This window comes from Mya arenaria, chromosome 9, assembly GCF_026914265.1.
Source record: "Mya arenaria isolate MELC-2E11 chromosome 9, ASM2691426v1".
Classification (NCBI taxonomy): domain Eukaryota; kingdom Metazoa; phylum Mollusca; class Bivalvia; order Myida; family Myidae; genus Mya; species Mya arenaria.
In genome coordinates, this window is record NC_069130.1 from 3,479,018 (window position 1) to 3,503,253 (window position 24,236).

A 24,236-nucleotide genomic window follows, 5' to 3' on the forward strand; every position below is an offset into this window, starting at 1 on the left:
CAAAGTGGCCGGAAGATTGCTCTGATGGGGAAGAAATGAGCGGAACATTATCCATGCGCGGAGTTCTATAGGTGTAATCACATCCATTCACGGTTGTTGAAGGAGGCATTGCGTGGAATGGCGTCTTCATATCGGGCAGATTTATGAAAGCTTAAACATACATCACTGGATGTAATGTGACTCTATCGATTTATATGGATTCAAAGGAAAAACAATCATCATTACAACTGGAAATATGTTTCATTGTTCATAAATTATTTGCGGAAGTAGTGAGGAACTGTGAAATCTATATTCGTTATTTATGACAGCAATATCTTACTTAGAAACGCGTCGTGAATTATGCGACCCGTAATGCATAACGGCGCGGCGTTCTGTCAAAATATGTCTCTTTAGAGACGTTCCGAATTAAATTATCACCAAGAGGGTAAATTAGTCGGAGAATTTTCAGAGAGAACATTGATTTTTCCTTAAATTTACGGCTGAACTTCTTGGCGAGGACAAGACTAGTTTGAATGTTATATGCAATTGGAGGATTTTGAAAGCAGACTTTTAGTAAAAATTCGTTTTATATTTAACAGGAACGTACCAAAAGATACTGTACCGCATTTTATAAGTAGCACGAGGATAAGATACGAGAAAAAAGAAACTACAGATGGGAAATACCCGAGGTTTAAGTGATTCTTGCCAAATGTGTATAGCTGTGATACAGGGGAGGGTGCACGCCAAGAGGAAGCTCACGGGAACCTATACCAGAACTAAGAAAAAGGATAAGCCTACGGACTCGGATTCTTGCACATGTAAAATTGTCTTTCACAACGGTAATCTAGCAATAATACTATTTATAGCAACATTTATTCACGTGCTCGTGCCCGCGTGTTATGCGTGCTACGCGTTCCCGCCTGGAAAGGGCGACCCGTGTGAGGATATGAAGTGTCACTACGGCGCCATCTGTGTTCGGACCAAAGACGGGCTATCAGCCCGCTGTCAGTGTCAGGACGTCTGCTACAACTTTGGTGACAGCCTGGGGTCGGGGCCTGTTTGTGGCACAGATGGGAAGGAGTATGCGAACAACTGTGAGATGATGCGGGCTTCGTGTGTCGGCTTAACCGAAATATACGTACAGTACTATGGCAAATGTGGTAAGGGTTTTGAAGTAATGGTGTTCATATTTTCAGTTCAAATCTTTATTGTTTGGGCTAAGATAATTCAATTGCTAGCATGCATGACCATATCCATATTGTCTGTTGGCACTGTGCTTGTTTTAATGTTGCTCATATCCAAAATAGGTGATGGTTGTACGCGCAAAAACCCAAGGCTTGGAACTAAAACTTATGTTACTTACTTATATACCTATAGGTTATCGTTAAATATTGGTGGGAACAATGCAAACTTGGATGTAAAATGTTCCATTGCCATGCAAAACCACTGTTGATACACATATAAAAAGCCAACAGCATCTCCAGGAAGTTGCGACATGATCGATTTTCCGTCGCACCGGGAACAATCCACGAACTTGACTTAATTACATCCTAGTGCTTGGCTACATGCTAATGTCATTTGTACATGCATTTAAATTGACAAATTACATATTTCTGTAAACTATGAAAAAGAAATTCTAAATGCATTATCTCTTCAATAGTTTTGCATGTAGTGACATGTCTACGGTGTTATATCTGACGTCCTGTGAATCATCATTGTTTAATAGATTAGTTCATTAGTTAAACGTGATATAGAACGGGGGGTGGGTGGGGGTTAGGATATTTAAACTGTATATTCATATCATGCTTTTACTTGCTAGTGCATTGAATTCATACACTTTGATTTGATGGTCAAACGTTTCAGAAGTAATACTTTACGTGTATCAACACAATGACAGAAAAATATATTGACCGTTTCCTGTGTTATTATTGCACTGTATGTATTGCCAAATAAGATATTTCTTACATAATTGGGGTTTATAAGATTTTTAAACTGTTTTTATTTGCTAGTGAATTGAATTCTCCAGTTTTGATTTGAGTAAGTAAAACTTTACGTAAAGCAACATAATGGCAAAAAATATTATATTGACCGTTTCCAGTGTTATTCTCGCACTGTATTTAATGCCAAATAAGAGAGCTATAATCTTATTATTTGTTACCGTCGAGATTTCCTCCTACATTATTGATAAAACATTTGTGTGGAAGAACAGCACTGTATGAACGATTGTAAGCGTTTCTCAATGTCTCTGTCTAAGGGCGCGAAAAAGCAACGCAATCGATTCATGTCTTTCTGATACATCGCATCTCTGTCTCTCTGAACTCATATGACATCCGCTCCACTGTCTCTCTGAACTCATATGACGTACGCTTCTCTGCCTCTCTTAAGTTAAATGACATCCGCTCCTTTGTCTCTCTGAAGTCACGTGTTTCCCTCTTCTCTGTCTCTCTGAACTCATATGACATACTTCTCTGCCTCTCTTAAGTTATGGGACATCCGCTCATCTGTCTCTCAGAAGTTACGTGACATCCGCTCCTCTGTCTCTCTGAAGGCATGTGACATCCGCTCCTCTGTATCTCTGAAGACACGTGGCATCCGTCATCTGTCCCTCTAAAGTAACGTGACAGCCGCATCATTGTCTCTCTGAAGTCACGCGAAATTCGTATAGTTGTCTCTCTGAAATCATGTGACATCTTTGAAGTCACGTGACATCCGCTCCTCTGTCTCTCTGAAGTCACGAGACATTCGCTCCTCTGTCTCTCTGAAGTCACGTGACATCCGCTCCTCTGTATCTCTGATGTCATGTGAATTTTGTCTCATGGGGGCCAGAGCAGGCAAAGACTGTTATTCGCTTCTCTGTCTCTCTGAAGTCACGTGACATCCGCTCCTCTGCCTCTCTGAAGTCACGAGTCATTTGCTTCTCTGTACCTCTGAAGTCACATGACATCCGCTCCTCTGTCTCTCTGAAGTCACGAGACATTCGCTTCTCTGTCTCTCTGACGTCACATGACATTCGCTTCTCTGTCTCTCTGACGTCACATGACATTCGCTTCTCTGTCTTTCTGACGTCACATGACATTCGCTTCTCTGTCTCTCTGAAGTCACATGACATTCGCTTCTCTGTCTCTCTGACGTCACATGCCATTCGCTTCTCTGTTTCTCTGAATGCATGTTCATTTTGTCTCGTGGGGACTTTAACGGCGCCAGAACAGGCAAAAGACTGTCAATTAATTTTATATATGGTATTTTAAGAAATACTGCCCTTTGACTATTTTACCTATGTTTTGCTGGTACAAGCATCTCCATAAATTTGAAGGTATTTATATCAAACTACATACACATATTGTCTATGTTGAGTGCTGTGCGAAATACCGTTATTTTGTGTATGGTATTTTCAGAGTTATTGACTTTGATGATTTTTATTCTTATTGTTTTACTTCCCTCCTTACATTAACTTAACATTCTGTTGAGATATTCCTTTAACTGTCCAAAATAAATATAAGGGCCTTTAACAATGATGCCTTCCCAACAGCATATTGTATTCAAGGAGCATACATCACTCCCAGTGAATAATTCTGATTACAAGAAGTCGGTGTTGTGGTTGCACTAACCACATCCGCTGATAGATCTAGTTCCTAGGTAGTAAAGCCGATAGTTATATAGAGACAATTTATTTCAATCTCTATACTTACGTTTGGTTGCATTCTTTTTTATTGTTGACAACTTGTATTTTAACTAAAAAAAGTTTTCCCAATACACAGTCCCATGTAGTTTATTTTGTCATTGCGCTTGTTCCTGTATTTTTCATTAGTCATGGAACAGTATGCAGTTTATAAACACTTGGACATTTCAATTTTGCACCGACAAGGATGTCTATCTTTTTCTTTTCTTTTTGGAATTGCCATTCTACGACCATCCGTTTATTGTGTCATAAAAACATCAATAACTACAAAAGGGTCTCATGAGCATTCGTCTTGATTACCAAAACAGTTACTAAGAATAACTTGTGTCTGTTTTCTAGCTTATTATAGCACTGGAACCTATTTTAAGAGGCACCCTAAAAGATTATTTATCCTTAATACATGGGAGAGAGGCAGGTACCACTTTATAACATGAAAAGTGTTATTTGGGGAAAAAACACATCATGTGCAAACTAAATGGGCAACGTAGGTATCTGTTAAATAGAGTTTTTACAATATAATATAAAAAGTACTAATTTGTTTCCTTGAACAGGTGGTATAATAATGAAAGTTCGCCTGAATTTATTTGCATGAGCCTTTATGAGCAAAAAAAAAGTTATCCTTCACACTTCCATCACTCGAATCCATCTGTTGCAGATCCATGTGAGGGCTTCTACTGCCCGGGCCAGCAAGTGTGCAAGCAGGACTCGGACCGGAAACCAGTGTGTACGTGTGAGACTACGTGCCCGGAAGATGTGTCGCACGTGTGCGGGAGTGACGGACAGACGTACAGTAACGAGTGTATGGTCCGGAAACAGGCTTGCTCGCTGGGCCGGGACATCGTCGTCATCTATCAGGGGAAGTGCAAAGGTATGACCGGCGTTGTTACAGCAGACATGCTAAATATTAATGGAAACTAAGTGAATTCATATACATGTTTATTTATTTAAACCTTTCAAAAATATATGTAATTGTAGAAGGCACTTTCATCAAACACTTCAGCCTATAATAAGTTTCAATAAATGTAATAAATAACGTCAGTATTTTTAATGATACATATATCAGCAAGCTTTCTGTGACGAAATATACGATTAAAAGATTAGTATAAGTAAGTACCTAAATGTGATGAACACGAGGAATGTGACGTCATGCGCGTTCTCTTGGTAAAAGACGTCATATCTGTCCACCAGACCGTGACGAGCACGTGTTCCACACGGGAGGCCCTGGTAACTGTTGTCTGGCACCGAGCGTCTTCATATTGTTATAGGCCAGAATGAATAGCGAAATACCCAATAACTCGAGCATTATAAATAATCTTCCAAATATGAATTTAGACTGTCATATGCACACTATTTGGTAAGCGATGAAATTTTAACGTGTTCCTAAATGAATTCGGATTAACGACCAAAAGCTCTGACAAGCGGAAAGAAATATTTATTGTGTATTTCACTGTTAGTGATTTGCCTGAACTTTTAATAGAAGTGAGATATATCCATAATTGAATGTTTCTGTTGTAACAATATTTGCAAGTTTCAGAAATACAACGGAGGCTGGCCAATGTTTTGCTTTTTTATTTATTTGGAAAGATTTTGCTTTTTGCAGAAACGTAGGTTACAAAATTGAATGTTGGTGTTCCAAGTTGTCATTTAGGGTAGAACTTAGAATACGTATGTAGTTTAAATGTGTGAATGTCACATGGACTATGTTGTGAGACACATTGTAGGGTTTATGCCGAAACCTAAGCCTGAAGGTAACAAAACCCTATACATTGTGTATTTTAATATTCATTAGTGCATTATGGCATTTTCCCTTCTAAAACGGTCACTACATGATAAAATATACCATTGGCCTGTATAACACAACTGTGCATAATAGGATCAACAAAGTTTCGCAAAACGTAAGTTAGAAGAGACAATATATTTTAAGATTTTTTTAAGAATAACCTGGGTTGGTATTCAATATTCAACTTAAGTTAATCTTATGGCCATTGACAACTGACTTTATTCACTGTATAGGCCAGTCAATAATAACAAGTAATCCGATTAGCTACATCGTCCAATTAAGACCAATATTGAATACTAGCCCTGATTGTTCTTAGGTTGCTATCAAATTGAAGAATTCATGGATATGACTCTGTTTAAATATGGATATGGAAACAACATATTTGTTCTGATTTCTCGGAATGGTATCAATTTTCGACACATTTAACATCGAAGAAAATGTACACATGTTGATTCCATACCTGCTTTATATGATTCCGTTAGATTTTACGTGCTCTATACATCGGTATGTAATTCATGCATTGCTTTCAAATCGTTATCAAAATCGTAGCACCCTCGGCTATTTTTAGAAAGTAATCCATTCACGGACAGATACGGAAATTGCCGAGTAGCTGCGATTGGATATTCACGTTTTAAGCATCATTCCTCCCGCGCAATCGCACTTGAGGCATGATTTCTTCCTTTCAAACTCTACATTGTCTGTCTTTCCCATTCCTTTGTCTTTTCTTTCTCATTTATTACTTTAAATTCTTTTTTCTATCAACTTTTCAATAATACGCACTATCCTTTTGTCATTGTTTTTTTTTAAAACATTGTTCTAATTTTTACTCAAAGATCAATATTTCGCAGTAATATTAACTTTATTTGTTTCTGCAACACAATTTAAGCAGAGGACAGGCATCATCGCATTCATACAACTAAAGTTGTCGCCTGACTGGTTGTCGTAAAAAATATGATAAGCATGTTCATAATTCTAATACGTTTGCATGTCGAATGCCCTTCAACGTCAAATTTCTTTATGTTGATAATTCTAACTTTTAGTAACCATCATGAATTATGTAATGATTTAAATGGTTAAAAGTTCGCATTGAACCTTTATAAATCAAGAGACAAATAAAAACAGTATCTCTAAAGATATCAAATTGCCTCTCTATGAAATATTCCCAACAAAGTTAGCCAACACTGCTCAAACAGTTTGTTTGACCCGCATTTCTTTCAGATAGACATGAACATTAAATCTGATAAGTAACGAAAGAAGAGTATATATTAAACAGTCAAAGACAAATATCAGGGTTTTTTTTTCTATTTTGATATTAATCTTCTCTAGACTTGGTCTGGCTGATGCAAGATTTCCTATAATATAACGTGTGTTAATTTTGGAGATAAAGGTTGAATAGCAGTGTCCTTTCCGATTAAAATAAAATTTTATGTAGTCTGACATTGAAGGCATATTTCTTATCAATTATCTAGCAAGACATAAAACTATAGTCGATTTATATCCGATGCAAATAATTCTATTCCAGCGTTTTAGCTCAACATAATGTTAACGGTCACGACATAGCATGTGTCTTGGGGACTAACTTATATAAGTGTTTTTAAACTATATGAGCATTAATACGTCTATCATACTCTGTAAACGGTTTCTTTTCCCTTAATGCGGTTCACTGAGTTTAGAAAAGAGACCGGTTTTCTTCTCAATTCCGTCGAATGTTCCCAATTTTAATTCATTATATTGCTATAGTCACAATGACAAGTCCTTAAGCAATTAGTGCCAAACTATCTGTTTGAGCAGTGTATATCCCCTTTTAAAACAGTGACCCATCCGTGTCTTAATAAACAATGCGGCCCAAACCATGATTGCCTGGTGGACAGGACAGGCCAGGCCCAATGCGTGTGTCCGTCTGTGTGCCAGCCCACCATCCAGAAACCAGTATGTGGCTCTGATGACGTCACGTACGAGAGCACGTGCCACCTGCGTCTCGAGGCCTGCCAGGCTGGCGTCAACACGAGCCTCAAGCACAGCGGGAGATGCTCCGGTACTGTCCCTGGTTTCTCTCTTCTTTTGTTTCTCTAACCAAACCTCATGTCTTAAACTATCGGCGTTTTCCGTTCGACTGAACTGAACCCACAAGAGTGTCATAAAACTCTCAGCTTTTCTTAAACAACATCTTGGAAAGCCTGCGGCGTAGGTTTTAAACGCCAGGAGAAATTAAAGGCATTATTAAGTGCGCTAGTGCTTAAGTCGATCATATTTGTTATGGGGTTTTGTAAACTAATACTTTTGGGAATGTTTATTAAATTTGTTCATGTTAAGAAAACTAGATGTATACAATTAAAGACGCTCGGTTAATTTTAGAATAGTTCTGTGGCTTGAAACTTATTTATACATTTATAATTATTAGAACATATTTAAAACCATGTGTTCGCTGATATTTTATTTCAATAGAATCTCGTTTACTAAATTGCCTTTGTGTATATATTCCGCGCTATAAAAGTAATACCAAACAGGCGTAATATATAGCTTTCCTAAAAACAAAGCGTCGTTATACCAGACCAGATTTGCTTAATGGGCAGGAGATCCATAACGAAGAAATAAACATGGCCGTAGTTTGACGGATGCATTAGTTCTCCGTGAAGAAAACCGTCCCCGGGGACCGCCATATCTCCCTGCCAGGAAAATGGGAAATCACTGCCTGAATTAAACACCGCTTCAGTGTCGCCTGATGCCAAATATCCCTCGTATAAGGAAAAGACAACAAATCCCGGGTGATTCACTGTCGCCATATTAGTAAAATGTTATTTCAGGAAAAATGTTTTGAATGCGCGCTTACTGTTTACATTGTGAAATAAATGATTACTCACTAAATAAAAATGCTTCATATTATTAAACAACATATAGTGATGCCACATTTTCCACGGTATAATTAAATACTTATATTTACGGAATTCGCCTGTCTGACCTATGGGATGGTACAGCAAATACAGCAACAACGGGGACGTACAGTTCCACACACGCAAAGAAACACAATATGAAACATGAAATTAACATTAAAAATGCTATTGTCTGTCAATTATTTTCGAAAAGCACACGGGTAATCGCCATTGGGCTTTGGAGGATATTACTCCACACTATATTATCCCTTTGATTTTTAAGAACGTTAAGCATGATCATGACGGGGTTATTCGCCAATGCTGTAAAACTTTAGTTAAAAACTTAAAACACAAGCACAATCGGAACAAACGCAGGTATGAACTTATATTTAATCGTTCTACATTACATTAGCCTCCATGTGTGGCCTCCTGCCAGTTTTAGATGTTCTGCACGATTATTGACAGAGAGGCAAAGTCAAGGGAACATTCCTATTAAGCTCCTATTTCTGACCTGTCATTCTTCATTTATTAGACACTTAAATTCTTACTGGAAATCAAGTCACCTGATAGGGTGAGAATCTTGGACAGCACCATACTTATATGTTGACCACGACTGTTGATTCCTAGGCATTGTAAATGGAAAATCGACTTCAATCAACACAGCCAAAGTATGTTTTTGTCTTGATTTGTGTAGCAAATAACTTCCTGAAATATGACCCCAGAAGCACACAAAACAATCTAAAATTGCAATAATCAAACCTTTTTGCAGAAAGGGAGACGTGGAGACTATAGTGGTCAGTAAAGTGCTTGCGTGGGCACACGAAGTCAGGGTAAAGAACCACGTGACAAAAAGGGGTTCTCACATTGGTCATCACGGGTCACAACCGATTTAAACATAGTACTGTTTCTTAGTTTATAAAAACTATGTTATAATCTGCTTCTACACTTGTGAAATGTTTCAGATTTGCTTGTACCTTTATGGTGCAATCCTTGGCCAAAATTTCAGCGTTTCATTGTTTTGCAAAATTCCGACAAGCATAGGTTAAGAAATATTTCCACATCTATTCTGTCGAAAAGTTATTTAGAAATTAATGTCACTTATTTGTTTATTTTCATCGGTTGTGACCCGTGTTGACCCATATGACAACTCCTTTGAAGTTGCATGATCCCTCCCCCTAAAAGTGTCTATACTGAAGAGAACTGATATGATTATTCTCTACTCGTTTCTAGACATACACGTTTGAAGAACCTAGAATGCTTGGGATTTCTGGGTTGATTTAACGTTGAAGAGGTGAGAACCCTGGTATAAAATTATTTCGCCACATTGACATTGATATCATCTGTATGACGTACACATCCGGTCAGATGTCTTCAAATGGCGATTTGTAATTGGTGATATAAATCACATAGAGTTGAACGTCTTAACGGCATTTGGTGCTGTGTACCAGGCCTCAGTTTTTCGAAACTTCTTAAGCCTAACAGGCTTAAGTAGCTCATTTCAATTACTAGTAGTCAAAATACATATCTTAATTGAACTTTGATAAAAGAAAAATAATTGATTGTGATTATCATGCAGTTAATTCTAATCTTAAGTATAAAAAGCTCTTAATGAAGTAAAAAATATGCAATTAGTTGAAAAACATAAATAGTGAGCTTGGCTTAATCCTGTTATAAGGGACTTAAGAAGTTTCGAGAAAATGAGGCCCGGACGGAGAAGGCAATATAACTTGCAGAGGGCGTATCCCTAATTATGTTTAAGAACAATTTCTGTATTTATTTACAGATTCAAAACGGCCGGATGCCTATGATATACCCTGAGTGCTGTATTTTTATTTCGACTCCTATTTGAAGAGGACAACGGCATAAGTCGAGGTATACTGTCCAGGGTTCGCAGACAGTCTCCAGGATATCTCTAAATTCAGTGCTTTATGGTTACACTCTTTGGTTTCCTATTCCAGATAGCCGGGACTCGTGTCGGGTGTAAGATGATCATTTGTAAATGCAGCACAAGCCTCAGCAAACAACAATTTGATTTTATGCTTAACGTTGATTTCCATACAAAACGTACAACAAGAAAACCAAGCACTCTTTTTTTTATTGATATTCTTTGAGAAAAACAAATTCCAAAGCAAACTTCGTTTTGGTTTGCAATATACGAATAATCGCAAGCGTCTTAGCTGAATTTTGATTTCCAGAAAATGTTTGTTGTTTTGTTTGATAGGCTGAACCCAACCAGCCAGATAACGTTGAACACATAATCAATTTGGTTTGTAGTGGATACACACAGCGGTCGGGATCAAGACGTTTTAACAGTATGAAACATGTACTAGTACAATGACGCTACGTATTATTACAGATAACCAGGGCCCGTGCCGCGGAGTTAGCTGCTCATTTGACGGGGAGTGTATTGTGCGGGAGGGCCAAACATCCTGTGAGTGCCCTGTCTGCACCATGAAGCCTTATGATCCGGTATGATACTCGTACTTGTATAAAGGACAGTGTCCTGCCACTTTTAAATACTGTAACTAATTGAATTACTAAAAGTTTAAGACATCTTACAATTCCGTTTGTTGTCAATTTGAACCACTATTCTAGTGCAATTTGATATTTCTTCGCATCTTGTCTTGAGGGTTATCTTCGCATTTAGTCCGGAGAATTATCTTTGTTGTATTCCGTTTACTCAGCATTATCATTTTCATATAATGTACTCACGCAGGTATGCGGTACGGACGGGATCTCGTACGAGAACGAGTGTTACCTGCGCCTCGAGAACTGCAAGGAGCAGAAGGCCGCCACCACAGAACACATGGGCCTCTGTAGTACGTGCAAGCGTTCCTTGATATCTACTACTGTAGTATATGTATTTTAACATTATCCTTAAGATTCCCAAATTGTTACAAGTTGGAGTTCACCATGTTGTCCATTATGTAGCGAATTGTTTTTTAAAGTATTTTAAGTAAGGGACATTCTATCCATTTTGTCAATGGTCTTCGTTAGTTAAAATGTTTTAAACTGTCTCCCCTCACGGTACAGATATACACTTTTGAAGTCTTTCTAATCACGACCTCTGTTAAAGTATAGTCATTCCTTACTCTCGGTAAATGTTATCATTCCTAACTATGTAAAAATGTTTTCATTCTTAACTCAGTGAAAATGATGTCTTTCCTTACTCTCTGTAAATGATGTATTTCCTTACTCTGTGTAAATTTTGTCATTCCTTACCCTTGTAAATTTTGTCATTCCTTACTCTATGTAAATGATGTCTTTCCTTACTCTGTGTAAATGTTGTCATTCCTTACTCTGTGTAAATTTTGTCATTCCTTACTCTGTGTAAATTTTGTCATTTGTTACTCTGTGTAAATGATGTCTTTCCTTACTCTGTGAAAATGTTGTCATTCCTTACATTGATATGTTATCATGTGTATTGCCTGTCTGTCCTTACCTAGTGTATTTATTTTTCATTTCTTACCCATATATTTCATCAAGTGTTTATGCTGTCATTCGTAATTCTGTGTAAATGCAGTAATTCGTAACCGTGTATAGATCTTGTCATTCCTTACCCCAATATTTCATCAGGTGAATATGCTGACATTCGTTACCACAATTTTTCATCCAGTGTATATGCTGTCATTACTTACCCTGTGTATATTTTGTTATCATTATTTACCCTGTGTATATTTTGTTATCATTATTTACCCTGTGTATATTTTGTTATCATTATTTACCCTGTGTATATTTTGTTATCATTATTTACCCTGTGTATATTTTGTTATCATTATTTACCCTGTGTATATTGTGTTATTTCTTACCTCTATATATCATCACGTGTTATTCCCAGTGTCCTCTGGTTGTGACAAAGATCGGTCCGCGTGTAAGCACTATTCGATCTGTGACAGAAGTGAACCCATCCCGAGATGTGTCTGCCCCACAGGCTGTGCTTCAGTAAGTGCATATAACTACAGTGTATACCTGGCATATAAAGACCTGATGGTTAATACATTTAAACACCGTTTATCCGAAATTATCGCTATTTCGAATTTCTCTTAAGTCCAGATTTTAATTCTTCTTTGTAAAATTAAAAAAGAAATCACCAATAATCTGAAATCACTATTTCGAAATTATCGCTATTTCGAAGTGTACTTGCTGTGTACAATATTCATAGCTTGGTTTTTAAACAATTTGCATAACTGATGTCATAAATGATTACAATAAATATATTTTGATATATTGAATACTTATGTAGACAACTGCCCGGGTGTGTGGGACGGACGGTGTGACATACAACTCCGAGTGTGAGATGAGGGTCGCCTCCTGTAAGAGCCAGAAAAGCATCATTATAGCCTCCTTCGGCGACTGTGGTGAGTACATATATCAACATGGTAAGTCTCCTTCGGCGACTGAGGTGAGCTCCCACTTTGAAATGTTAAGTCTCCTTTGGCGACTGTTGTGACATCCCATGATATTGAAATGTAAAGTCTCCTACGGCAACTGTGGTGAACATACATATATAAAATGATAAGTCTTCTTCGGCAACTATGGTGAGCTCCCATATTGAATTTTAAGGATTCCTTGACGACTGTTGTGAACACACATATTAAAATAATAAGTTTTCTTCGGCAGCCGAAGTTCTTTTTCCGATTCAAGAAATTATGACGTCATATTGACTATTTACGTCATATTTACTATAAGACCCATCTTTCTTGTCGCAGTTCGTATATTGAACCAATTAATGTTCCAGAGGACTGTAATGGCATTCAGTGTAAGTACGGGTCTGACTGCGTGTCGGGAAAGTGCGTGTGCCCTCAGATCTGCCCCACCCGCTATGAACCTGTATGCGGCACGGACGGACAGACATACAGGAGCGAATGTCACCTCCGCAAGGAGGCGTGTCGCCACGGAACCGACATAGACATCAGGCGGAGCGGCGAGTGTGTGGACGTACTGGAGTCAGGATCCGGGGGTAAACGCGCCTTGAGCCACAGGGGTTTCTGTCCATTTTTGTTACCCTACATGTATATAGGGTTAGGGTTAAGGTTAAAGGTCGATATTAACCACTGTGGTTTTAGCGTGATTAATATCTCCGTTAAGCGTGTTTGTTCATTTGTTTTAATTGCTTATTATATAAAGTATGCATAACTCTGGAGATTCCTTATTAAATATCAAAACTACCAAACGCATTTATCATTCGGAACTCCTTATCAAAAACAACCTCGGATGTATATGGACGGTTTACATACTCAGAAATCGGTATGTTTAAGTCCGCTGCAAGTAGATCGCGAAGTAATTTAATTTAGCTGTTAAAACGTAATGAATTAACTCTTGGAAATCTTAATTATGTTTGCAATAAGACAATTCACTGGCAATCAATATAAACTTAGATTAACTAATACATGGTAAAACACTACATTTCATTAATGATATAATTCAAAATTTTACGAACTACTTCTACTGATGTTCCTGCATACATCCGAGATTGATTTCGATAAAAATGGCCGAGGAGTTCCGAATGACGCATTTGTATCATGCCCCTTAACGGAGATTACTATGGTACTGATGTACGTTTAGGGCCTTCGTTAAAGCAGACGAGTATACGTGATGGTTTTACGTCTGACACAGAACATGCACATGTTGTATTGTGTGCTGATTTAAAAACGCTGTTATTATAAATGAAATATCAAATTGATATTATATATTTCATTGAGTAAAATAGAATAAACTTAGGAGGAAGTTATATGGCTATCAATGTCAGTCATCTCATTGTCTCATTATTCTGATAATTGGCTTTAAATGTTGATTTCCCTACGACACATTCACAAAGTTTAGTTGCATTACATTATATTGCTTTAAACGTTGTGTTATAAGTGCAGTTATTATAGTTCTGCTAAATAAACCTTTTTTATTTCAAAGTTTTGCTCTTTATCAGTTTCGACTATCTTTGCGTTTCCTCTCTTAGTTTTGTGTATCATAATCTGTTAAAGCGACCAATATGACGTGATTGAGATCTGTATCCAACTTGCCATGTGTTAAAACAATAGATGTTTTGTCTTTTTTCAACTGTCAGGTATTTAGTGTCTTATTAAATATCAATCTAGTTGAACAGTAATTAATTTAAGTAAGAACCTTTTTTGTCTTCTAAACAAAATTCAAATCATGTAATATTATGACCATTTTCCCATTATAACTGTGCACATGTTTTGATGACGTAGAAGGTTCAGGCGAGCCTGAGTGTGACGTCACCACGTGCTTCTATGGCGGTACTTGTCAGCTCAACATGGACGGCGTGTACGAGTGTATGTGCTCCTTCAGCTGTGAGGCCATCAGGTACATGCAATCGTAGAACACACAAATCTACCTTAGAAATAAATACACAGCAAATACAACGTTTGATTGCTTTGTGTTTTTAATGTATAATGCACCAAACGTTTGAAACTTGAATACTTGACTTTGAATCAAGTCTTCACTGACGAAATGTTGTAGAACCAATGATGCAATCTTTGGCCAAAGTTTCAGCATTGCATCGTTCTACAAACTTCCGTCAAGTTGAAATTTTGGCCAAGCATTTCACCATTTAAATACAAGCAAATATTTCACACGTGTAGAAGCGAAAAATAGAAAAAAAAGTATTTTATAGGCTAAGAAGTGTTTTCATATCTTTCTGTCAAAAAAGTAATAAAGTCAATAAATTGTTTGTTTACATTTGGTATAACCTGTGCTGACCCATGTGAGAACCCCTTTAAGTCACGTGATTCCTCCTCCTGATTTACAGAGTTAGAGTTATATATGGTCATATGATGACACATTTCCTTTTTAGGTTACAATTGACAATCATTGTTGTGCTGGAACGCTATTGTTTTTATTTCAGGTCACCTGTGTGCGGGACGGACGGACAGACGTACGGAAACCAGTGTGAGCTGCAGGCCGCTGCGTGTCGCCTCCAGATCGAGATTCAGGTCAGCTCTACGGACAGCTGTGACGGTATGATAATGTCCACTTAAGAACTCTGTCATGAAATTTTGTGAAATGGGACAATGACCATTAAATGTCTATAAGGAAGTGCTGCATAGAGTCAGGGATCGTTTACATGAAGGGCGTAAATTAAATGAACATGTCAGCCAATCCGAAGTAAAACTTTGATCATGTTTTAAATAGATTTGTAACAGCTAATGTGATACATCTCGTAGAAATCCCATATAATTAATGCAAAGGAATTCTGTTTTTGACTGTCAAATGTTACCAGTCATAAATGAGCGTTACATCCTGTTTGCAGACATGGCGGAGGTATTGTGTGACGGCCTGCCACCTCTCATCGACACCATGACCGCGGACCCCTTCACGTGCGCGGCGGCCCCTGATTGCCCACCTGGAAGTTACTGCCACAAGCAGTTTGGCCGCTGCTGCAGCGAGGGTGAGTTCACGTTATTTGGTGTGGTTTCTTACAGAAATGTCAGCCTAGAAATACACTGACAGGAGAATGGACGTCAACGGAAACGAATTCACACATGAAAACTGTCAGTGTATTTCGAAGGACAGAAACTTCTAAACGCCTTGCTGCATTAGATATTGCATAAAGACATGTGTATAACGGTACGTGTTTATGTTTAATAACCAATGAATGCCCTGTTTTGTTGTCAACTGTGTGTGTGTGTTTCGTTGTGTTAGCGTCCCGAATGTCTTGTAGCTGTTTGTCTGAGTTCCGACGTGTTTTGTTCTACGTTTTGTTGATACAGACATCGTTATTTTTGCTTGACAGTAAATGGGATGACATTATATTGTTGCACAGACTATTATGTGTTACAGTTTTGCCTGGGAACGCGTTTACTGAATGCGCTTGCCTCTGTATTATAGCATGTACGAATATGTTATTAATGTTTTTTGAAGAAGATAAACTGTATTTCCAAATATTTTAGCCTCGGTCACCGGTATCGGTATGAATGCAAACTATATGTGTTTGTAAAGAAGGCCTCTATCCACTTATTTTTTCAAATACAATATTTACCAATGTATACATGTAGACTCAATAGTATGGCCCAATAGAGAAATTGTACTTTTACAAGTATTGTATTGAATAGCAATGCACTGGAGTAACACTAATCAGGATATAGGGTTAACTAAATAATATAGTTAAAACGCTATTTAGATAATCTTTAATATATTTTCAAGACGCTTTTATACCTTGATATTAAACATAAACACAGTGTGATGGTGTGCCAACCAAGTCATGACCTTTTGAAAAATGGAAACTGTTACTAGTTTCTTATACTCTACCATGCGTGATTCAAAACGCCCTGTTTTGTTCACAGTCTAACTAATAAAACAGTACGAATTGCAAATATATATATATATATATACTTGAGCTTGTGACGATGTGTGTCTATCTCCTGTAAGCGCTTGCCTTCTGTAGCCGTCCTAGATTCTGACCTCTACATCCGGGACTGCACCGAGAGCGTGTTTGGTTGCTGTGACGACATGGTTACTATGGCACCAGGACCAAACAAGGCTGGATGTCCAGGTAACGCTTATTACAGGAAAATGCCCGTTGGCATTATGGATGATATTTTCATATAAAATATCGTTATATTTAAAAGGGGATATATATAGTAGGAAATTCATAGCGATGTAACGAGATTCATTGAAATATCTACAGTAATGTTAAACAATTAAAAATATTACATATTTATTTTCGTTTAAGAAAATTTTCTTTATTTTTAGAACAAATGTACATGTATGCAATGCCAGGTAAATTTCCCGTTCCATGGGAAGAACTTTTTAATCAATAATTGTTTTCCTAAAGTACCTAACACAACTAACCAATAATAGGAATAATCAATATCCACTTTCTTTTCAACAAACATACATAACAGATTTTTCAAATAATAACAATCTATGCAATTTAGAAACACACGAGTATTGATTACACGAGTATTGATTACACGATGATTACATGAGTATTGATTACACGAGTATTGATAACACGACTATTGAAGTGTTTTAAAAATATTTCTCCAAAACGATTTAATTTTACTAACTTGAATTTTTGTTGTATTTGACTAGCTGGAATGAGCGAAGTGTGGTAACTTGCATGTAGTACGCGCGTGATCACGTGACGTCATCTAGAAGCACGTGATATATCCATGTAGTCGTGTCGTGAATTTTGACGTCACTGCTCTCGTGTAGTGCATTTTTATATAAAACATTTTATTGTGTTCATTGTTGTCTGTCAACTAGTAATGATTGTTTGGTTTTTATGATTGTTTCTTGCACAGTTTGTATTAAATGTTGTATGCAATTTATTATTTTATGTTCTACCACTTTGAATATTACACCATATAACTTCCAGGAGTAACTTGTAGTAATTATTTCGCTTACAGAGCTGCCAAATATGTTTATTCTAGCTGAAAACAAATTTAAGAAGATACTACCACTCTTTGAATATTGGCATACTTTTGCTAATATTAGAATGTATGGAGACTGAAGTTTGGATGTGTAATTTTGGAATTGTTTGATAGATAACAGAAAATTTGGGTATCTGAAATGAACGTTTCTTTCGTAGTCATTGACTCTACCGTCATCGTTCATTCAGCGAGAAGTGAGCATTCAAAAACTATCGTAGTCTGGAATACCTTCGAAAATCAGTCAAAACTGGCTATGTCTAACTCTGTTCTCTCAATGTTCTGGAAATGCTTGAAATGCGGTAAAGTTATACACATTTTGTATTCCTGTTATATCGAGTATTCGTTATCTCGAAGTACTTCCCGAGGTCCCAAAGACTTCGACATAGCGAGTTTTTACTGTATAGTTTTTTTTAAAAAGACTTTTGGTGAGACCGTTTATTTCATAAAAAACAAGTACATATTTGAAGGAATCCATGATTATCAATGCTTCTCTACATTTTCCTGCAGATCGGGCCAACCACACAACGTCTAAGCTTATCATGTATATTGTTTTATGCAGGAAACAAACTCATTATTTGTCGCAACATAGCGCAAGAAAGTAACCCCACAATCCACTCATAATGTCATGTTTGTACCTCCCAATTTTTCAGACCAGTGTCAATGCAAACCGATTGGCTCGCTGAGCAGCACGTGCGACCCGAGCACGCGGCAGTGTACGTGCAAGCCCGGGGTGGTGGGGCTGCGATGTGACCGCTGTGATAACGGCTACTGGGGGTTGCAGCTAATACGGGAGGAGAACAACTCGGGATGCATGCGTGAGTGAGGCATCGATCGTACTCATTCGGAGCACCTCGGCCATTTTCCATCGTTATCAACCTCGTATGTGTATGGACGGTTCACAATGTCAAAAATCTTCAAGTTTGACTACGCCGCAAGTAGATCGCGTTGGAGTTTCAATTTAGCATTTTAATTTAGCGGTAACAATGACGTTTCTCTTAGGAATCTTAATCTTATGCAATAATACACTTCACTGGCAGTTATTTAAAACTGAAACATTTGAAAAACCCTATTACTGTTATTTAAAATTTTACTACTTCTACTGGTGAACCGGCTTACATCCGAGGTTGTTTTTGATGGAAATTGGCCGAGGAGGTCCGAAAGCGATCGAACTATGTGCCATTGGGAAATAAATACTGTTCATTTTATCGAATAACTGTTTCGAGGGATATATATAAAAATGCAGAACATATTCATCTAGCCTTTTTTTGCGTTGTCACGATCGGTCATTATTGTATACCGTTTTTGGACACATTAAAACATTTTCTTTTGAATACGTATTTTTTTTTCCAAAGGACTCCGCAAACAGTTAAGCAAAACAAAACGTTTTGCACGATGTTGCGCGAGACTGTGGTCTCTTGTTGTGGGGGAAAGCGGAGTGTCCCAAGAAAACCCACTTGTCCGGCTTTGTGACCACTAACCAATTTCACGTGCGCCAAGGCTAGGAATCGAATCCGGGTCGCCGTAGTGATAAGCGAGTGTGCTAACCATTGCGCTATCGTTGATTTGGTGGGTTGTTTTTCTTTAGTTGTATTGTTATTGTTTTCTCCTTTGAAGCTTGTAACTGCCACGAGCTTGGTTCCCGTCGAAAGGACTGTAACCAGAACACGGGGCGGTGCACGTGCAAGGACAGTTATGACGGACACAAGTGTGGCCGGTGTCGGGATACAAACCTACCCGCGGGAGACCTCGGCTGTGACGGCGGTAAGCAACAACAAAAGCAATGATAAAAGCAATACAGCAACAACAGCAACAACAATAACATGTGAAACTTGAGGGTGAAGTGTTTTATTTGGAATGTGTTACTAATGATAACGAGCTTAGAAGTTAAAATGAATCCAAGAATTTTCAGTTAGAAATACAGATGTTTTGTCAAATGCAGAAACTTTGCCTTTCAGACAGCTACTTTCGATATGCAAACATGCACATGCGGGGTTAGTAGAGTTGTTCTCTTGACACTGATCACTGTAATAACGTTGTAACTGATCACAATAAAGACAAGAACAAAGCTATCACTTCACAACCCTCGTACGTGCGCTAAAGGTGGTCGCGCCTCGATGTTCACATATTACTGGTCGAATACCTTTCGTGTATACTAGTATGGTACAGTTCCATTTGTGGTCCCTGTCACACACTCGCTTGTATGGGAAAGGCAAATCAGCGCATGACCTAGAACAACTCGCACATTTAAGTATAAGAATTTTTACCTTTCAAATTTATTCGCTTGTATTTCGACCACGTCTTGCTATGACAGGAAGAATGTACACATTATGCCAGTGTTTATTTTTCATTTTTCAATAATATTACAGCATGAAAGTAAATGTCTTTGTTGTTAAGTCACTAAATTAATAAACACGGCGGTGTTTTGTGTACATTCAGGTGGCCCCGGGTCATGCGCGGAGTTGCCCTGTGGGTACGGCGCGGAGTGTATACATCACGACACCGCGGGCCCGCAGTGTGTGTGCCGTATATTCTGCTCCGCTCTAAACTTCCCCGCAGACAGATACGTCTGTGCCAGTAATGGCGTCACCTATCTGAGCGAATGTAGTATGCGGCAAGACGCATGCGCAAAACAGACGGAAATATACTTCCGGTACATGGGGCCGTGCAAAGGTGTGTTTTTCCGCCAAAACCAGAAACCGTTTGGGGTATTAAAATGCATATTTTAAGTCAGAGAGACAACTTTATTTCTTTGGACCTCCAAAAATGAACGCGAACATAACAACTATTAACGCGTTCAATATCTTTGAAAGAATATTGGATTTTTCTAAAACACCATAACAATTCATCTAAAGGATGTTTTTAACATAAAAAATTATCTATGAGACTATACACCCATTTTGACGTTAACTTTTCTGTTATATCTAAAGATGCATTTTAATCAAAAATCGCTATTCGTGTTTTGCAGACTCATTGACGCTTGGCCCGACGGACGGTCCGTACACGACGTTAAGCCGTAAGACGCCACGTCACATCCTGCCCGGGCAGCAGCGGTCCAGCATGACGCCGAGACGTTCCGTTATCACCGTCAAACCGCCAAAACCTGACTTCTCGAAGGGAGAGGGTAAACATTTGTACATTTAATAAACATACTTCTCCCAATGGCAAACACGCGGTATCATAATATGATATTGGTTAAGTAACGCGTTAAAATAATAAAGTCATGGGGCTACTGTAACATAGCAATAGGAGCACCGGAAATATTGCCCCGTAGTGTTATTAAAAGCTTCAGTTAATAATTGAATCCAACAGTTTTGGCCAATATTTGGCTTCCTTTGCTACAACACGAAGATGGCGTGTGCAGTAGTACGTTATAACGCGTACTTTATTACCTGGGTTCGGAGCTTCCTCACTGTATCATTTAATCACGAGTGATGTAGAGGAAAAGGCGTGCGACTCTTACACGTGATGTCCTGGGTTCGAATACCACCAAGGGAATGTTCTCCGGAACTTTCAAACATTGGCCTGAAATGAACACAAAAGTTCTTATAGAAAAAAGTTCTTATGGAATAAAAGTTGTATCCACAAACGATGCAAAATAACATGAAATTAAGAATAAACCGAACGAATTATTCCTCTCTACAGGCCGCATAGACGACCGGTGTCTGACTGGAAACACATGCTATATCCCGAACTCCCACTGCCACCTGGACATCTGCAAGTGTAACCAGGGATTCATACCCACATATGAAAATACCGTCTGCTCCAGTAAGCTTACCGAAACCAAGATAAGCACATTGAGTTAAAAAAACACTGCTTCGATAATTAAAATACGGCAATTGTTCCAAAAGATACATCCAAGTCAGCTCAAAACACGTTCAATAAATATGTAGCACATTATTCATACACGCTCTATCTGTTGGTTTTTACTCTTATTGACAAGCAATTTAGGGGGAAGGGAAAGGTTGTTTACCATCTTCTAGTCCAATCCGATATTGAGATATTATATATATGAATTTGCATACTTTGTATGTTTCTTTCAATACTAAAATATAAATCAAGCAATCGTTGCAGAGGTAAAACAAAGCGCTAACCGCACACAGCCGTCGGAGGAGGCTGACACGTGCACGTTAAACCCGTGCCGGCACGGTGGACAATGTCGCCTGGATGATGAGCTTGGGTACAGGTGTCTGTGTGGCCTCGGGAGGACAGGCGTCATCTGTAGACATAGTAAGAACGGAAGGGGTGGGGAAAATGATTAACAAAATGGCAACTGATTAGAAATGGAGTATATTTTCTTGTCTATTTAAGTTCTGTTAAAGCAATGCGATTTCAACAAGACTCTAATATAAATATGTATATACAACTGTTTGCCAATATACTTCTAATGAATAGATAGTGCCAATAGACATAAACGTGCTATTCACGTGCCTGTCATCTGTGTGCTCTAGAAACGTCATTCACGATCCCGTCATTCTCCGGCGCCTCTTACCTCACTCTGGCTTCTCTCGGCAACATTTCCGGTAATTTCTACATTGACATTGCCTTCCGGTCATTCAACGCAGACGGCACACTCCTGTACGCCTCCCAGCACGAGGACGGCACGGGACAGTTCGTCTCCTTGGCCATCAGCCACAGCATGCTCGAGTTCAGGTGGGTCTCGAATTCTATGGACGTGTTATATAATTGGCCACATTGTTTTATTATGCGTTTAATCTCATTCAAAGCTTAATCAAATGAGGTATTTTAATTGCGTCGGATTTTTGTCGTCTGCTGTATTCAGGTGAATCTCCAATTCTTTGGACGTGTTATATAATCGGCCAAATTGTTTTATTGTACGTATAGTCTCATTTATAGCTAAATTAAATGAGGTATTGTATTTGCATCTGAATTTTGTCGTCTGCTTTTATTTCAGGTACGACACAGGAAACGGACCAAAAGAAATCATTCATCCACAGCGGATATCGAGAAACACTGTACATCAGGTAACACAATCGTCATGTACATAGACTTGCTTCATAGAAACATGCAGGATTTAAACGAAACAGTGGAATACAGATATATCTTTACCTTTAAATTTGTAAATTGAAAGCTAGTTAAAACGTAAACGTATGCCTTTATAAACAAACCGTACTACATTAAAACTTTTTGTAGTCAAAAAATAAAATAAGTTTTGCCAGAAGATCGAACATTTTTGGACAGGCACTCTTACCAGTTAGCTATGAAGTCTGTTGTTTTTATTTTGGATCGCAAGAACCACCATAGTGACGTCCGACTTGCGTTCATGACTAATCAAATATGGCCAAACACATGTATGCATTATGAAAGTGAAAATATAGAGGCCAATTGTTTGTTTCAGTGTAAGATCGTAATATATTTCACCGTGTGGCCACCAAAAACAATAGTTCACGAGTGACGTACCCACTGAAATATTTACTTTTGTAGCAAAATTAAATTGTAATCTTGAACTGAAAAAAACACAACATATTTCATTTTATAATGTGCTTAAGACGACACTGACTTTCGATTTGGTAGTAAGTGTGGGCTTACATTTAAAAATAAGAAAACATTATCAATTTGATAGGTCACAGTTTCAAACAGTGAGATATCATCTATATTTAAAGAATATTATATACAAATTACCGGAAAGACAATAGTAGAAAATGGTATTTGTGACCAAAATGTAATAACAATATCCATGTTCGATGACATCTCTAAAAGTAAACTATTTCTGAAGCTCAAAATTGGATCGAACCTTCGACTTCATGTTTACTAGACATGCCTTCTAACTGCTAAATTATGGAGCCGTTAATTTGTAGCGTTTTGCCAAATATTCTTGATAACCATACACATTCATTTGAATAATCATGACGTAGGTGATAGCGAAGAAGATGGGCCAGAGCGCGATGTTGATCGTCGACAACAAGGAGCCGGTCGCCCAGGTTACCATCACACCAAGCAACCGTATCGACCTCTCCGGGAGACTCTTCCTCGGCAACCTGCCGCAAAACTTCAGCTTGTGAGTACGCCTTGTAAATATTTTGTGGGGGGTGGAAGGGTGTAGGTGTGTATATGGGTTTAAGAAGGTATATCTTGTATGTAAGACAGTGGCTAGTCATTGGGCGGGCGGGCGTTTTGTCATTTAGGTGGCTCCGCTTTCGTTTATTAAAAAATATGTTAGAATTGATTGATGACTCTTGGTGACTAGGCAGATTTATGTGAGGACGTAGCTCGGGGATGCTTTTGTGATTTCCAAAATGAAGGGCATTATCTCTGTTACCCAAAGCAGCGAAGAAGCTAATTTTTGTACCAATGCCTTCAATTTAGTCATATAACATAACTCACAATAGAACAGATCTTAATTGTTAAGAAAACTGCCGAAAAAATTATTTGTCTTAAAGCGTTAGTAACGCTTATATTAATACATCATCAATGTTCGAACATAAATAGGAATAACTGCGATCTAACCTCTTGTCAGCAGCCTTGTATCCCTGGTTTCCAGTAACAAATTGGCTCATTTCAATACAAAAACAAAAAGA

The 24,236-nt window shown here is 38.1% G+C and overlaps 1 protein-coding gene across 2 annotated transcripts in view; it reads left to right on the plus strand.

The window, feature by feature from the left end:
* LOC128246843 (agrin-like) overlaps positions 1 to 24,236 on the plus strand; it is a 161,806-nt gene that overhangs the window by 128,297 nt on the left and 9,273 nt on the right. The window contains exons 4-24 of one of the 2 annotated variants that reach the window (XM_052965328.1): positions 4,314 to 4,526; positions 4,847 to 4,882; positions 7,252 to 7,473; positions 10,665 to 10,777; positions 11,025 to 11,127; positions 12,147 to 12,250; positions 12,552 to 12,666; positions 13,047 to 13,268; positions 14,515 to 14,629; positions 15,171 to 15,283; positions 15,576 to 15,713; positions 16,710 to 16,817; positions 17,018 to 17,044; positions 18,351 to 18,515; positions 19,315 to 19,461; positions 20,666 to 20,821; positions 21,343 to 21,465; positions 21,772 to 21,927; positions 22,149 to 22,350; positions 22,613 to 22,682; positions 23,574 to 23,716. In XM_052965328.1, the coding sequence (XP_052821288.1) occupies positions 4,314 to 4,526; positions 4,847 to 4,882; positions 7,252 to 7,473; positions 10,665 to 10,777; positions 11,025 to 11,127; positions 12,147 to 12,250; positions 12,552 to 12,666; positions 13,047 to 13,268; positions 14,515 to 14,629; positions 15,171 to 15,283; positions 15,576 to 15,713; positions 16,710 to 16,817; positions 17,018 to 17,044; positions 18,351 to 18,515; positions 19,315 to 19,461; positions 20,666 to 20,821; positions 21,343 to 21,465; positions 21,772 to 21,927; positions 22,149 to 22,350; positions 22,613 to 22,682; positions 23,574 to 23,716 (2,791 nt within the window). The remainder of the gene's footprint in view (positions 1 to 4,313; positions 4,527 to 4,846; positions 4,883 to 7,251; positions 7,474 to 10,664; positions 10,778 to 11,024; positions 11,128 to 12,146; positions 12,251 to 12,551; positions 12,667 to 13,046; positions 13,269 to 14,514; positions 14,630 to 15,170; positions 15,284 to 15,575; positions 15,714 to 16,709; positions 16,818 to 17,017; positions 17,045 to 18,350; positions 18,516 to 19,314; positions 19,462 to 20,665; positions 20,822 to 21,342; positions 21,466 to 21,771; positions 21,928 to 22,148; positions 22,351 to 22,612; positions 22,683 to 23,573; positions 23,717 to 24,236) is intronic. The other variant, XM_052965329.1, reaches the window with a different exon arrangement.